General features: G+C 39.9%; 1 protein-coding gene across 1 annotated transcript in view; it reads left to right on the top strand.

The window, feature by feature from the left end:
• Positions 1–13,436, top strand: part of LOC107712488 (neural-cadherin-like) — a gene marked incomplete at its 5' end in the record, with an annotated part of 181,396 nt that overhangs the window by 124,432 nt on the left and 43,528 nt on the right. Inside the window, one exon of the mRNA XM_016517756.1 lies at positions 10,001–10,215. Within this exon, the coding sequence (XP_016373242.1) occupies positions 10,001–10,215 (215 nt within the window). The remainder of the gene's footprint in view (positions 1–10,000; positions 10,216–13,436) is intronic.

Here is a 13,436-nt window from a genome sequence, read left to right as displayed (position 1 = left end):
TCGATTCCCGGCCAGTGCATTTCCTTTGGTTTGGGCTGAAGTGAAAGCAGAACTCCTTCTGTAACCTCTGGCTGCACCAAAACCTTTTGGATGTGTCGTTTGGTGGCAGAAAAACAATATCTCTCCCCGTAGGGCAATCGAACACTAGTCTTCCGCGTGACAAGCGGAGATACTGTCCACTTTACAAACGAGGAGTTGTGCATGTATGAGTCTGTCCCCAGCTAACACCACTGCACCGACATCACTAAAGACTTTTTGACTTCCTGTTTGTTGCTATCGTGTGTTTTGAGTTTGAGCTCCGTCAAGTTAATTCTTTGTCGTCTAATTTTTTTATCTTAAAATCAATTTTATACACCATCATTTTCGTTTCTATAACGTGTGAATATATCCCCTATCGTATTCTACAACAAAAACAATCAGAGCGCCTTGTTATCACTAGTTTTATTTTGATTTCCCGAGTCCGCTATTAGCAAATAGCCCGCTAGCATCGCCAGCGTGGTTGCCGCTAATCTCGCTTACATTACTAATACTCTATTCACACACATTACCATTGTTTTACTCACTGTTACTTGCTTTAATGGCGGATGTGTGTCTACCTTTGAGTGCAGGTGAGGACACGTTCAAGCTGCATTCGGTGCAGCTCGAGCTGGAGGCCGTGGAGAAGCAGATCCGCGACCTGTTGGTGAGGCAGACCCAGCTGAGAGAGCAGAGAGCCGCGCTGGAATCATCCCAGGCTGACGCTCACAAGTCCGAGGTAAGTATACAGCGCGCTGCTAATTCTCCCACCACCTCTACTCCGTGTGTTTCTCTGCACAGGCCCGGTGCACCCAGGACGCGATCTTCCCAGATGTTCTTCACTCCGGCGCCGGGACACCACGGACCCTGGGTGCAGCCGCAGCGGAAGACGCGAGCCAGGCCCCGGGCGACGACCTCTCCCCCTCCGCCGCCTCCGGTCTTCGAGATCTCCACCCGGAACCGCTTCGCTCCCCTCCGCGAGACGGAACGCGACGCTGTGATCATCGGAGACTCCATCGTCCGGCACGTCCGTGCTACGTTAGCTGAAGGTAAAGTGCACACTCACTGTTTCCCTGGTGCTCGTGTTCTCGATGTTTCTGCGCAGATACCCGCGATCCTGAAGGGCGACGAGAGCACCGGAGCGGTCGTGCTTCACGCGGGGGTTAACGACACCAAGCTGCGGCAGACGGAGACACTGAAGAGGGACTTCAGGAGCCTGATCGAGACGGTGCGCCGCACATCGCCCGCGACGACGATCATCGTGTCAGGACCGCTTCCCACGTATCGACGAGGACATGAAAGGTTCAGTAGACTTTTTGCTTTAAATGAATGGTTATTGTCATGGTGTAAAGAACAGAAACTGCTCTTTGTTAATAATTGGAATCTTTTCTGGGAGCGTCCTAGGCTTTTTCGCGCTGATGGCCTGCACCCCAGCAGAGTCGGAGCGGAACTCATGTCGGACAACATCTCCAGGACGCTACGCTCCATATGACTAGTAAGTCAAATCTCAAATAACTGCCCTGATGACTTTTGTTCTACCCGCTTAAATGATAGAAGTACTTGTGCTGTCCAATCTATAAAGACTGTGTCTGTTCCCCGAATAGTGAGGTCAAAATATAAATTTAATGCAGGATCTAGAAAAAATCTTATCGTGATTAAACCAGAAAAATGTAAAATAAATGAACAAAAACAATTTTTAAAGTTTGGGCTCCTAAACATTAGATCACTCTCACCCAAAGCAGTTATTGTAAATGAAATGATCACAGATAATCGTTTTGATGTACTCTGCTTGACTGAAACCTGGCTAAAACCTAATGATTATATTGGTCTAAATGAGTCTACTCCACCAAGCTACTGTTATAAGCATGAGCCCCGTCAGACTGGTCGTGGCGGCGGTGTTGCAACAATATATAGTGATATTCTCAATGTTACTCAGAAGACAGGATACAGGTTTAACTCATTCGAAATACTTCTGCTTAATGTTACACTGTCAGATATGCAAAAGAAATCTATTGTATCTCTTGCTCTGGCTACTGTGTATAGACCACCAGGGCCATATACAGATTTCCTAAAAGAATTTGCAGATTTTCTCTCAGACCTATTGGTTACTGTTGATAAAGCGCTAATTGTCGGAGATTTTAACATTCACGTTGATAATACAAATGATGCATTAGGACTTGCGTTTACTGACCTAATAAACTCTTTTGGAGTCAAGCAAAACGTCTCCGGGCCCACTCATCGTTTTAATCATACGCTAGATTTAATTATATCGCATGGAATTGATCTTACTGATATAGATATCGTACCTCAAAGTGATGATGTTACTGACCATTTCCTTGTATCGTGCATGCTGCGTATTACTGATATTAACTATATCGCTCCGCGTTATCGTCTGGGCAGAACTATTGTTCCAGCCACCAAAGACAGATTCACAAATAACCTGCCTGATTTATCTCAACTGCTCTGTGTACCCATAAGTACACATGAACTAGACGAAATGACTAGCAACATGGGCACTATCTTCTCTAATACATTAGAAGCTGTTGCCCCCATCAAATTGAAAAAGGTTAGAGAAAAACGTACTGCGCCATGGTACAACAGTAATACCCATTCTCTCAAGAAAAAAACTCGTAGTCTTGAGCGCAAATGGAGAAAAACTAACTTGGAAGTTTTTAGAATTGCGTGGAAAAACAGTATGTCCAGCTATAGACAGGCTCTAAAAGCTGCCAGGGCCGAGCATATCCACAAACTCATAGAAAATAACCAAAACAATCCAAGGTTTTTATTTAGCACAGTGGCTAGATTAACAAATAACCAGACGCCACCCGATCTACATATTCCCTCACAGTTTAATAGTAATGACTTTATGAATTTCTTCACTGATAAAATAGATAACATCAGAAATACAATAACAAATGTAGATTCTACAGCGTATAATACTTCAGCTTCATTCATCGCACCAAAAGATAAACTGCAGTGCTTTACAATTATAGGACAGGAAGAGCTAAATAAACTTATCACTGCATCTAAACCAACAACATGTCTGTTAGATCCTGTACCCACTAAATTACTGAAAGAGTTGTTACCTGTAGCAGAAGAACCGCTTCTCAATATTATTAACTCGTCGTTGTCTTTAGGTCACGTCCCAAAACCATTCAAGCTGGCGGTTATTAAGCCTCTTATTAAGAAACCACAACTAGATCCTAGTGAACTGGCAAATTACAGACCCATCTCAAATCTTCCTTTTATGTCTAAAATTTTAGAAAAAGTTGTGTCTGCTCAATTGCGCTCCTTCCTGCAAAAAAATTATCTCTATGAAGAATTTCAGTCAGGTTTCAGGCCCCACCATAGCACAGAAACTGCACTTGTTAAAATTACAAATGACTTGCTTCTTGCGTCAGACCAAGGCTGTATCTCATTGCTAGTTTTACTTGATCTTAGTGCTGCGTTCGACACTATAGATCATGACATACTCATAGATCGATTACAAAACTATACAGGTATTCAAGGGCAGGCTTTAAGATGGTTTAGATCCTACCTGTCCGATCGCTACCATTTTGTTCATTTAAATGGGGAGTCATCTCGATTATCACCAGTAAAATATGGAGTGCCACAAGGATCTGTCCTAGGTCCTCTGCTATTTTCGATATACATGTTGCCCCTTGGTAATATTATTAGAAAATACGGGATTAGTTTCCACTGTTATGCTGATGATACTCAACTATATATCTCAACAAGACCAGATGAAACTTCTAAATTATCTAAGCTAACAGAGTGTGTTAAAAATGTAAAAGATTGGATGACCAATCATTTTCTCCTATTAAATTCGGATAAGACAGAGATATTACTTATTGGACCAAAAGACAGTACACAGAATCTCTTGGATTACAATTTGCAACTAGACGGATGTACTGTTACTTCCTCTACAGTCAAAAATCTGGGTGTTATATTAGATAGCAACTTGTCTTTTGAAAATCATATTTCCCATGTTACAAAGACAGCATTCTTCCATCTTAGAAACATTGCCAAGTTACGAAATATGTTACCTGTTTCTGATGCAGAAAAGCTAGTTCATGCATTCATGACCTCTAGACTGGACTATTGTAATGCACTGCTAGGTGGTTGTCCTGCATCTTCAATAAACAAGCTACAGGTGGTCCAAAATGCAGCGGCTAGAGTCCTTACCAGGTCAAGAAAATATGATCATATTACCCCAATTTTACAGTCTCTGCACTGGCTACCTATTAAGTTCCGTATCAGTTACAAAATATTATTACTTGCCTATAAGGCCCTTAATGGGTTAGCTCCTGCGTACCTAACTAGTCTTCTACCACGCTACAATCCATCACGCTCCCTAAGGTCGCAAAACTCTGGACTTTTGGTAGTACCTAGGATAGCAAAGTCCACTAAAGGAGGTAGAGCTTTTTCGCATTTGGCTCCCAAACTTTGGAATAGCCTTCCTGATAATGTTCGGGGTTCAGACACACTCTCTCTGTTTAAATCTAGATTAAAGACACATCTCTTTGGCCAAGCATTCAAATAATGCATCTCATAATCTTGTACTGCAGTTATATCTGATCAAATGCACATTATTATTATTCTTTAGTTTGGGTTAAACAAATCAATTTTGCTTGGTTGGAACAGCAGCTACGCTAATTATGTCTCTATTTTTTTCTCTGTTTTTGCCACGGGATTGACATAAGCTTCAGTCTGGATCCAGAACACCTGAGAAGAGATGATGCCAACCCCTCAGAGGACTTCAGATGATGCCAACCCTGAAACAACTTACAGAACTACCACATTTTGCTATAAGTTTGATTGCATCATATAATAATTGCTGTTAATAGTGTTCATCGTCTGTTTTATTACGTCTTAAATTGATTTTTCCGTACATTTCTGCCATATGTACATTAATTGACAGTCACCACTGATAAGCTACCACTAAATATTGTAGAAACTTAATTTGCTGTAAAGTTGCTTTGCAATGATTTGTATCGTGAAAAGCGCCGTACAAATAAACTTGACTTGACTTGACTTGAGTCAAATTTGGTGAAAATCGGACCAACGGTCTAGGAGTTCGAAAAAGTAGGTTTTCAACATAAATTAAAATGCCGGACAGGAAGTTCGGCTGACCATGGCAAAATAAAGTTTGATTACAATAGGCTAATGTAATGAAAAATTATAAGCATTTTTTAAAATGTAATTATTAATGGTTAATGATTGGTTTAACACTTTTGACCAATAGGTGGCGCTGTTACCAAATTGATGTGGCATGGTCAGTGTGAGGTGATAATGGCACATACAAAGTTTGGTGTCAATATGTCAAAGCTTTTCAGAGATACAGTCTCAGACGCAGTTTGGCATCATTCCAGCAAATTCGTTAATGCGTTAAACAATAACAATTTCATATATCGACACGAAATCCATATATTTTTGCCAGCATGGTCTGAAGATGATCTGAGTGAAATTTGGTGAAAATTGGACCAACAGTCTAGGAGGAGTTTGAAAAAGTAGGTTTTCAACATAAAATAGCGGACAGGAAGTTCGGCTAACTATGGAAACATCGGTATCTATGTTCTCGGCATGACCCAAAGAATATATTGAGACCAGTTTCATTACAATAGGTAAATTTAATCAAATGTTATTATAATTTTTTTGAAATTTCTTTATAACTTTTGGCCACAAGGTGGCGCTGCCCCCAAACTTTTTGAGTGCCGTCAGGACATGGTGCCAAAGGCATATATACGAACGATATGCCAATGCGTTCGTAAAATATAGCATTTTATGACAAAATTAAAAATTGCTGACATGGGAAAAATTGGTATGGTTCGACTCGGCATGCTGCACCGAATTTAAAGAGACCAGTTTTGTGATTTTTGATGAAACCATTCAGAAATTATAAGGAAAAAAAAAAATTTTTCATATCTTCAGACCACTAGGTGGCACTGTGTGGAAACGCAGGTAGCCTCTGGTCATGCTTGTTATAACACGCACCAAGTTTGGTCTCAATACACCAAACCGTTGTGATATAGCCTCACATCCATTTTTGCATGTTTTTCATAGAATTCATTTGCACGTTATTTGAGAACGGTTTGACGAATCGACTTGAATTCCATAACTTTTTGTCGGTATGGTCTGAAGATGATCTGGTTCAATTTTTGTGAAAATCGAAGCAATGGACTAGGAGGAGTTCGAAAAAGTAGGTTTTTCAGAAAATTCAAAATGGCGGAAAAAAAATGTTGTTTCGAATCGGCCTGAGCCAAGGAATCAGAGGAAAAATAATTTTGTTTCTAGCCCTTATGGTTCAAAAGTTATTAGCATAAACATGAGTGAAGCTTTGGACAGTTGGTGGCGCTAGAGGGATTGACTTAGAGACTCCAAATTTGCTATGGCGACAGTACAGACTATCCTCTAGCAGTGTGCCAAATTTCACAACTTTCCCGCAAGTGGTTCTATGGGCTGCCATAGGCTAAGAAGAAGAAGAAGAACGCCAATGGATACAATTGGTGCCTTCGCACCTTCGGTGCTTGGCCCCTAATAAACAAAATGAGTGTAAACACTGGTGTGACATACACTAGGTAGAACAATTTGATGACTTGAGTAGTGATGCTTCTTTGCTTTTGGTTTATATTCCTGTAGTGTCATGGTAGGTAGCTCCGCCCACTGTGAGATACAACTGATCAGATATCCTCATAGCTCTGTGTTAAACATCAAATATTATCTAATTATTTGTAATTGTGTCCTATCTAGCAGCAGTTTCATGTTCAGTGTGGACAGACAAATTGTTTGCTGCTGGAATTGCTAGACGAGACATGCCAGTGATAATCAGGAGATGATGTAGTTAGTTTGACGGTCAGTCCTATAAACATATCCTTGCCTGTCTTCTGCTATGGCATGTTGTTTTAGTAAACATGGGAATAGTTTTGATTAGCGCACAATGCAATTAGAGCACTCATGGTGCGTTTGATTGCTTTATTGGGTGCATTGACCTGCCTAACTATCTTGCATTGTCTCAACTGTCATAAGTGCACAGAGGCTGTCATCCCATGTCATTTTCCTTTCAATCTGGCAATTAGAACTGCAGCTACAAGGGAGACAGTGAGGAGAGAGAAAGAAACAAAGAGCAAGAAGACAGACACATGGAGGATAGACGGCGATAGATTCATGCATTTTTCAAAGACTATGATTAGAATTGCCAAAGAGGCACTGAGGCAGGGGATCTGAGGGCACAGCAGTGCTTGGGTGGCAAACCAAGAGAAAGCAATTTGTCATTGATGTTTCTGAGCGAATGATGCTGTTTGTGGGCTGAATCGAGAGTCTGCGCAACAGGTGGGGCTGATCTGTCAGAAAGCAGAACAAGAGAGCTGTTGATTACTGTTTGAGTCATGCCAATACGTATGCATATGAAGCATACCTTTCATATGGAAATTTTTGATGGCAAAGAGATGCACAACATCAGCTTGTATTGTATGGTCTAGTGTGGTTTCTGTTTTATAGAGGATGATGTTTGGGAGGTTCCCTTAATGAAGTGGTAAACCACTTAGAGCATCTGTCGGAAAGGCAGTGCCCCTTACCATATGGATAATATCTGTGGTAACTATGGTGTAGGTATTGGAAGTACATATAATGGTTTATGGCCTTGAAGCAAAAAAACAGTCTGTTAACAGTGATATAGCAAAATCACTTACCCAAATGTTCTTTGAGGTTGGGCCTAAGCAGCCAGTGGGCGGGTTTTATGCAAATGTATAACATTAACTTAGCGGAGTCACAATAGCGGGACTACAAACAAGCATTTCAAGGCACCTTATAAATAATTTATCAGCTATATCTCACACTAAAGGAAGGATAAAATGTTAAAAAGCATAATATGTGCACTTTAATTAAAGGGATAGTTCACCTAAAAATTAAAATTCTGTCATTAATTACCCACCCTTATGTTGTTCCAAGCCCGTAAGACTGTCATTCATCTTGGGAACACAAATTTAAATATTTTTGATGAAATCAGAGAGCTTTCTGACCTTCCATAGAGAGCAATGTAACTGAAATGTTCTCAGACCCAGAAGCGTAGTAAGGACACCAATAAAATTGTCCATGTGACATCAGTGGTTCAACTATAATTTTACGAAGCTACGAGAATAATTTTTGTGTGCAAAGATAACAAAAATAACGACTTTATTCAACCATTCTTATCTTCCACGTCACCGACCTCCCCCATTATTGAAAGTACCATGACGCATGCGCGAAAAGTTAAAATGGAACGACATGAGGGTGAATAATTAATGTCAGAATTTTCATTTTTGGGTGAACTGAAGATTTGTGTAGTACTTGTCATTTGTTATAAGTTAAGTAGTTTAATATGCTCATAGAAAATTGTTGTAAGGATAATGATTAAATTATGATGATGATGGATCTATAGTCTTTGAAGTGCATCCTAAAATGACTGAAGGGGATGCAGGCAGTGGTCAGTGAAGCACTTTGACACCATTGTCAGTGAAGCACCATTGACAGGTTGCATCACTCAGTAACTGAGATGAGGTGGGAGTGGGATACAAAGCTTTGAGAAAAATCAAGTTTGTATGTTTGGCTTACCTGGGTCTTTAGTCTAGACTTAATAGGATAGTTCACCCAGAAATGAAAACTGTCATCATTTACTCACCCGCGTGTCATTCAAAACTTGTATGCTTTATTCTGTGAAAAGTCATATGAAAGTTAGTGGCGTCAAATGTTGTTTGGAACCCCACTGACGTTCATTTGTGTTTTACAGAAGCAAGTAAGTCGTACAGATTTGGAACAACGTGAGGGTGAGTAAATGATGACTGAAAAGTAAAGAACTATCCATTTAAGAAAGCATTCTGCACGGAACACTATTCCAAAATTTATGTGCCATATAGGGAAAAGGTCCTACTTCCTTTTCTGAATTGGGATTATAAATATGTCAGTGGCAATTACTTAAATTAAGCAACATCTATCTATCTCTGTCTGTCTGTCTGTCTGTCTGTCTGTCTACAGTGTCTTAGGGATGGTAAGATTCACAGATTCGCATTGGTGCATCTGCATAAAAGTTAACGATGCATTGATTTAAAAAAGTGTGCATCAGGTACAAGTTGGCAATTGTATCATGATGCATTGCTTCTAACATATTTGCATTGGTTAAAAAAAAAAAAACGTTTTATTTTTATATAATTATTAGTGGATGTGCTATACTTTTATTATTTAGAAAGTGACCAATAATTTGTGACCAATATGTTATATGTAGATTGATTTCTCCTCTCTAAACTGTTTCTCAAGTGCGTTCTCTCATCACTGCTGCTACGTGAATATGACGTATCACAAAACTATGGAGACTGAGGCGCGTCCTGAGAGTCACATAGAATATAGATTAACATGGCTCTCTGTCTGAACCAAAGAAGAAAAAAAAAACTATCTGTACTATATTATGTATAGCATCATATATATTTTTTTTTCCATTGCACCGTTTTGCGTTGAATCGCATTGTGTTGAATCTAATGAAAATCAGATCACACTGCATCGTAATGGGGTGAATCGTATCGCATTGCACCGGTAACTATTTCATATTTATCTTTAATGCATCGTATTGTTGGATATGCATCGAGATGTGTATCACATCGGCCTCAGTTATGGAGATGAACATCCCTGATCTATCTGTCTATTATCTTGTCTATGTAAAATCTCTTTGAATTACCACTGTGTCTAAAATGTGCTACAGTATAAATAAACTTGCCTTGCCTAAGTTCATAATAATATCAAATAACCTAAATTTTTAAATAAAATGTTCCTGGTTCAGGCTTATTTAGGGCTGTGTAATACCACAATGTCTGACTACCACAAACATTTTTGTCTTTCTCTTTGTCTGTTTTTTTTTTCTTTTCTTTTGGGTCCAGGTCAGTCCAGTAGCACGTGTACAAAACCCGAAACTCATACTGTTTTTAATAAGAGCTTTTGATTTCCTTTGTGCATACCATAGATGCCAGTGCCCGGCTCAGTTTGAGGGACCCGAGTGCCAGCAGACAAAACACAGTTTCCATGGCAATGGCTATGCTTGGTTTCCCCCTATAAGGCCATGCTTCGAGAGCCACCTCTCGCTGGAGTTCATCACAGAGGTGGCAGATGGCTTGCTGCTCTACAGCGGACCCCTCTCCCAGCTTCAGCCGTGGGAGCCGGAGGACTTCATGGCCATAGGTAACCTACACACACCTTCACCACAGGTTGAGAGGAGAGGGAAGGGTATTGCGAATGCGCAGGCAGAACACCACTTCAGTTTCTACATCATTCTTTCATATCACAAGCTGAACCTCTGGCACATCTTCTCTCATCTCCCAGTAGGGCTACACATAGAGAGAGGGGAATGAAAAAGGGGTGATAATATGTTTATTTTAGACAGAAAGAGATGAAGAGACTCCTTCGTGTCTCTCCGGCAGGATTTAGTGTTTCTAATAAAAAAAGTTTTATTGCTGTAACATTTTCTTACTCAGGGGAGATCTGCTATCATCTAACAACCTAAACACAGAGAAGAAGATAAAAATACCAAATTATTTCTGTTTGTTTGCGTATGTGTGTCATAAATTCCGCAGTTTCGCCGCGCCGGTGGCTTGTGTGTGCAGCCATATTAGCTCATTAGGGGTTAACGAAGGCACTCATTATATCAGTAAAGGCTTATTTGTCATTCATCTGGGAGAATGATTACAGTGGGGTATACACATTTAGAGCTTTAATGAACTCAGATCTGCCTACGTGCCAAGCATACGTTCATAAGAGAGCTTGTGCTCTTGATCAGCTCACTGATGTGTTGGCAAATGTGGACAAGTAGCAGATAAGGCCGTATGTGAGTGTAATCAGTGTAGGGTGAGATGGAGAACATATGGAGAGAACGAGAGAGGGACGGATGGCAGACAGCGGATCTGAGGTGAGAAAAAGAGAGAGACAGGGAGTGAAAGATGAAGATTAAGCAAAGGATACAACTGTGGACAGGGTTTCATGGTGGCTCTAGAAACAAAGAGTGCTGAAGTGGTGGAGATCTGCCTGAGCTTCAGTTTTAGGTCAGTATTAGGGTGAGAGTGATAGTCGGATGCCTCTTTTCAACTGTGGCGGAACTGCTGCTCAGCCAGGGATCTCTGAATATCTGTCATAACTGGTCCCTGGTCCCATTGACTAGACTAGATGAATGATGACACACACTCTTACACCATGTCTACACCGGCTGTGAGCGGTACGATGCGACAAAAGCCAACATAAACAGTTATGTGTTTCTGTCGCTGGATGTGACGGGTCCCCAGTAGTAAACGAATGCCCAATTCTATTTATGACGCATTGCAAACTCTTGCACTACCTTTGGCATAAGGGACAAAATGTTCGCTTTGCAACTGTCACTTTGTTCACTGTCTACACTGGGTGGGACTGCTGTCGCTTGAGGCTATCTACACTGTACGCGTACAGTGTAGATAGCCTCAAGCGACAGCAGTCCCACCCGGTGTAGACACGGTATTAAAAATAAAGTGGGTTTTCATAACAGTGCAGTAGAAGAACCATTTTGGGATTTCCAGAGAATCTTTCTGTGAACAGTTAATTAAAGAATCTTTTTGTGAAGAATATTTTAACCTGTTGATCCATGCCCTTGGGCCATATGTCACTTTACCTTTGTTTACATTCACTTTATAGACAACTGCTCACAAATGTTATGAATGTTGACAAATTATACATGTTTTGAAAGGTCTGTGGGTTTAGTGTGACTATCCAGTCTCTGTTTTATGATAGAAATGCTTCAGCGATAGTAATAAAGTCTTTTATGTCGGAAGTGCATATGTAAACATGCAGAATCAAAACAAGATTTTATACATTCATCATAAATCAGCGATTCCAAAATGATTCTTATCCATCACATTTAAATTGTTGAAGTTAAGAGTAGGGCTGAAACGATTCCTCGAATACCTTGAGTAACTCGAATACAAAAATCATCGAGGCAAATAATTTGCATGGAAATTACATGGAACACCGTGTTTCCCCACGGACCATTATTACTGACGCACAACCCGATAAACGCTGGACCATAGACTGTAAAAAAAAAAAAAGCGCTGGACATAGTTAAGACCGTTGTCATGAGAAATCGAGTCCCCCCTCGAAATCGGGTCCGCTTAGAACCATGGTGGTAGCTGTTTTAAATGCCTGATCAAAAGTCAACACTTATGTTACTATTTCGTTGTGAATATATGCATGGTAAGTGCAAATGCGTGGTGTATAAGCTGACCTAGCAGGCTAATCGGGTAGCTGTATGCTATGCTAGTACGTGAGATAACCCCAAAAAAACAATAAAAACGAGAAATGTTTGATTTCACAACCTATAGCTTCGGATACTAGTGTATAAAACATGTAATTTAAAAGACATTATTGGTCATTATAACGAAGTTCAAACGACATAAATCAAAGCCCGATTTTGCAGGAATTGTAATCAGGCACTAAAAATAATACCCATTAAAAGTTTGTTGAACCAATGGGATCACTCGGGGTCCTAAGCGGACCCGATTTCGAGGGGGGACTCGATTTCTCATGACACCGTAAATCAATATGGTGGCTAGTTATGATGTCCCCTACGTTAGCTATGTTTTGTGAAAGACTAAGCGCCATTGTGCATAAAAATACCACAGAAAGAAAGTTAGTCAATATCACACGAAGAAGTGCCAGTTTTCACCTCTAAAGTTACCATGATTACAAACGTGATACTGAATTTATGCAACAGTTCAATAAACAAGAAATTAATATTGAGACTTACATTTTAGACACTATATTGCCTATTTTTGCTTTATTTCGCCAACAAAAAAATTGTCCCAAACACGACTGTGTTTTGTGACAGCACTGTTTTGCGTCTCTGAGCAACATGACGGTGTTTTGTTCCTGAATGAATCAACCGTTTAAATGATTAGGTTCAGTCGCAATGACTCACTTATTAACAGTGACTTGCTGCCACCTATTGGTGGTTTAAATTTCACATTTAAAATATATTTTCGTTTTAAAAATAATTGTAAATATCAGTATTCAATGTTTTATGTTTAAAATAACAAAATATTATTTATGCATTTGTAACTGCAGGTTAAATGCATTCATGTCCCTCTGAGCTGAATTAAACAGTGTGTAAATACATCTAAATGCCTCTTCAGATGCAGCTTCTGTGTTTCCTCTGCATTACAAAGACTAGTTTTGTTACTGATATCATTTGTTTGGTAACAGCACAAATGTCTTATTATTGTAATTGACTGATTAAATGTAAGAATTTAACTCAAAAGATGATGCACACTTTTAGAAAAAAAAAAGGCTTTATAAAGTAAAAATGCCCATAAAATGTAAAAATCTATTTAAACTTATTGGAACAGATTAATTTCTATCACTGCTGTGAACTGACCAGCACACAG

Source organism: Sinocyclocheilus rhinocerous, unplaced genomic scaffold (genome assembly GCF_001515625.1).
Source record: "Sinocyclocheilus rhinocerous isolate Xijiao unplaced genomic scaffold, SAMN03320098_v1.1 scaffold838, whole genome shotgun sequence".
NCBI lineage: Eukaryota > Metazoa > Chordata > Actinopteri > Cypriniformes > Cyprinidae > Sinocyclocheilus > Sinocyclocheilus rhinocerous.
The sequence above is the reverse complement of the archived record's forward strand: the minus strand, read 5'-3'. Positions and strand labels throughout refer to the sequence as shown.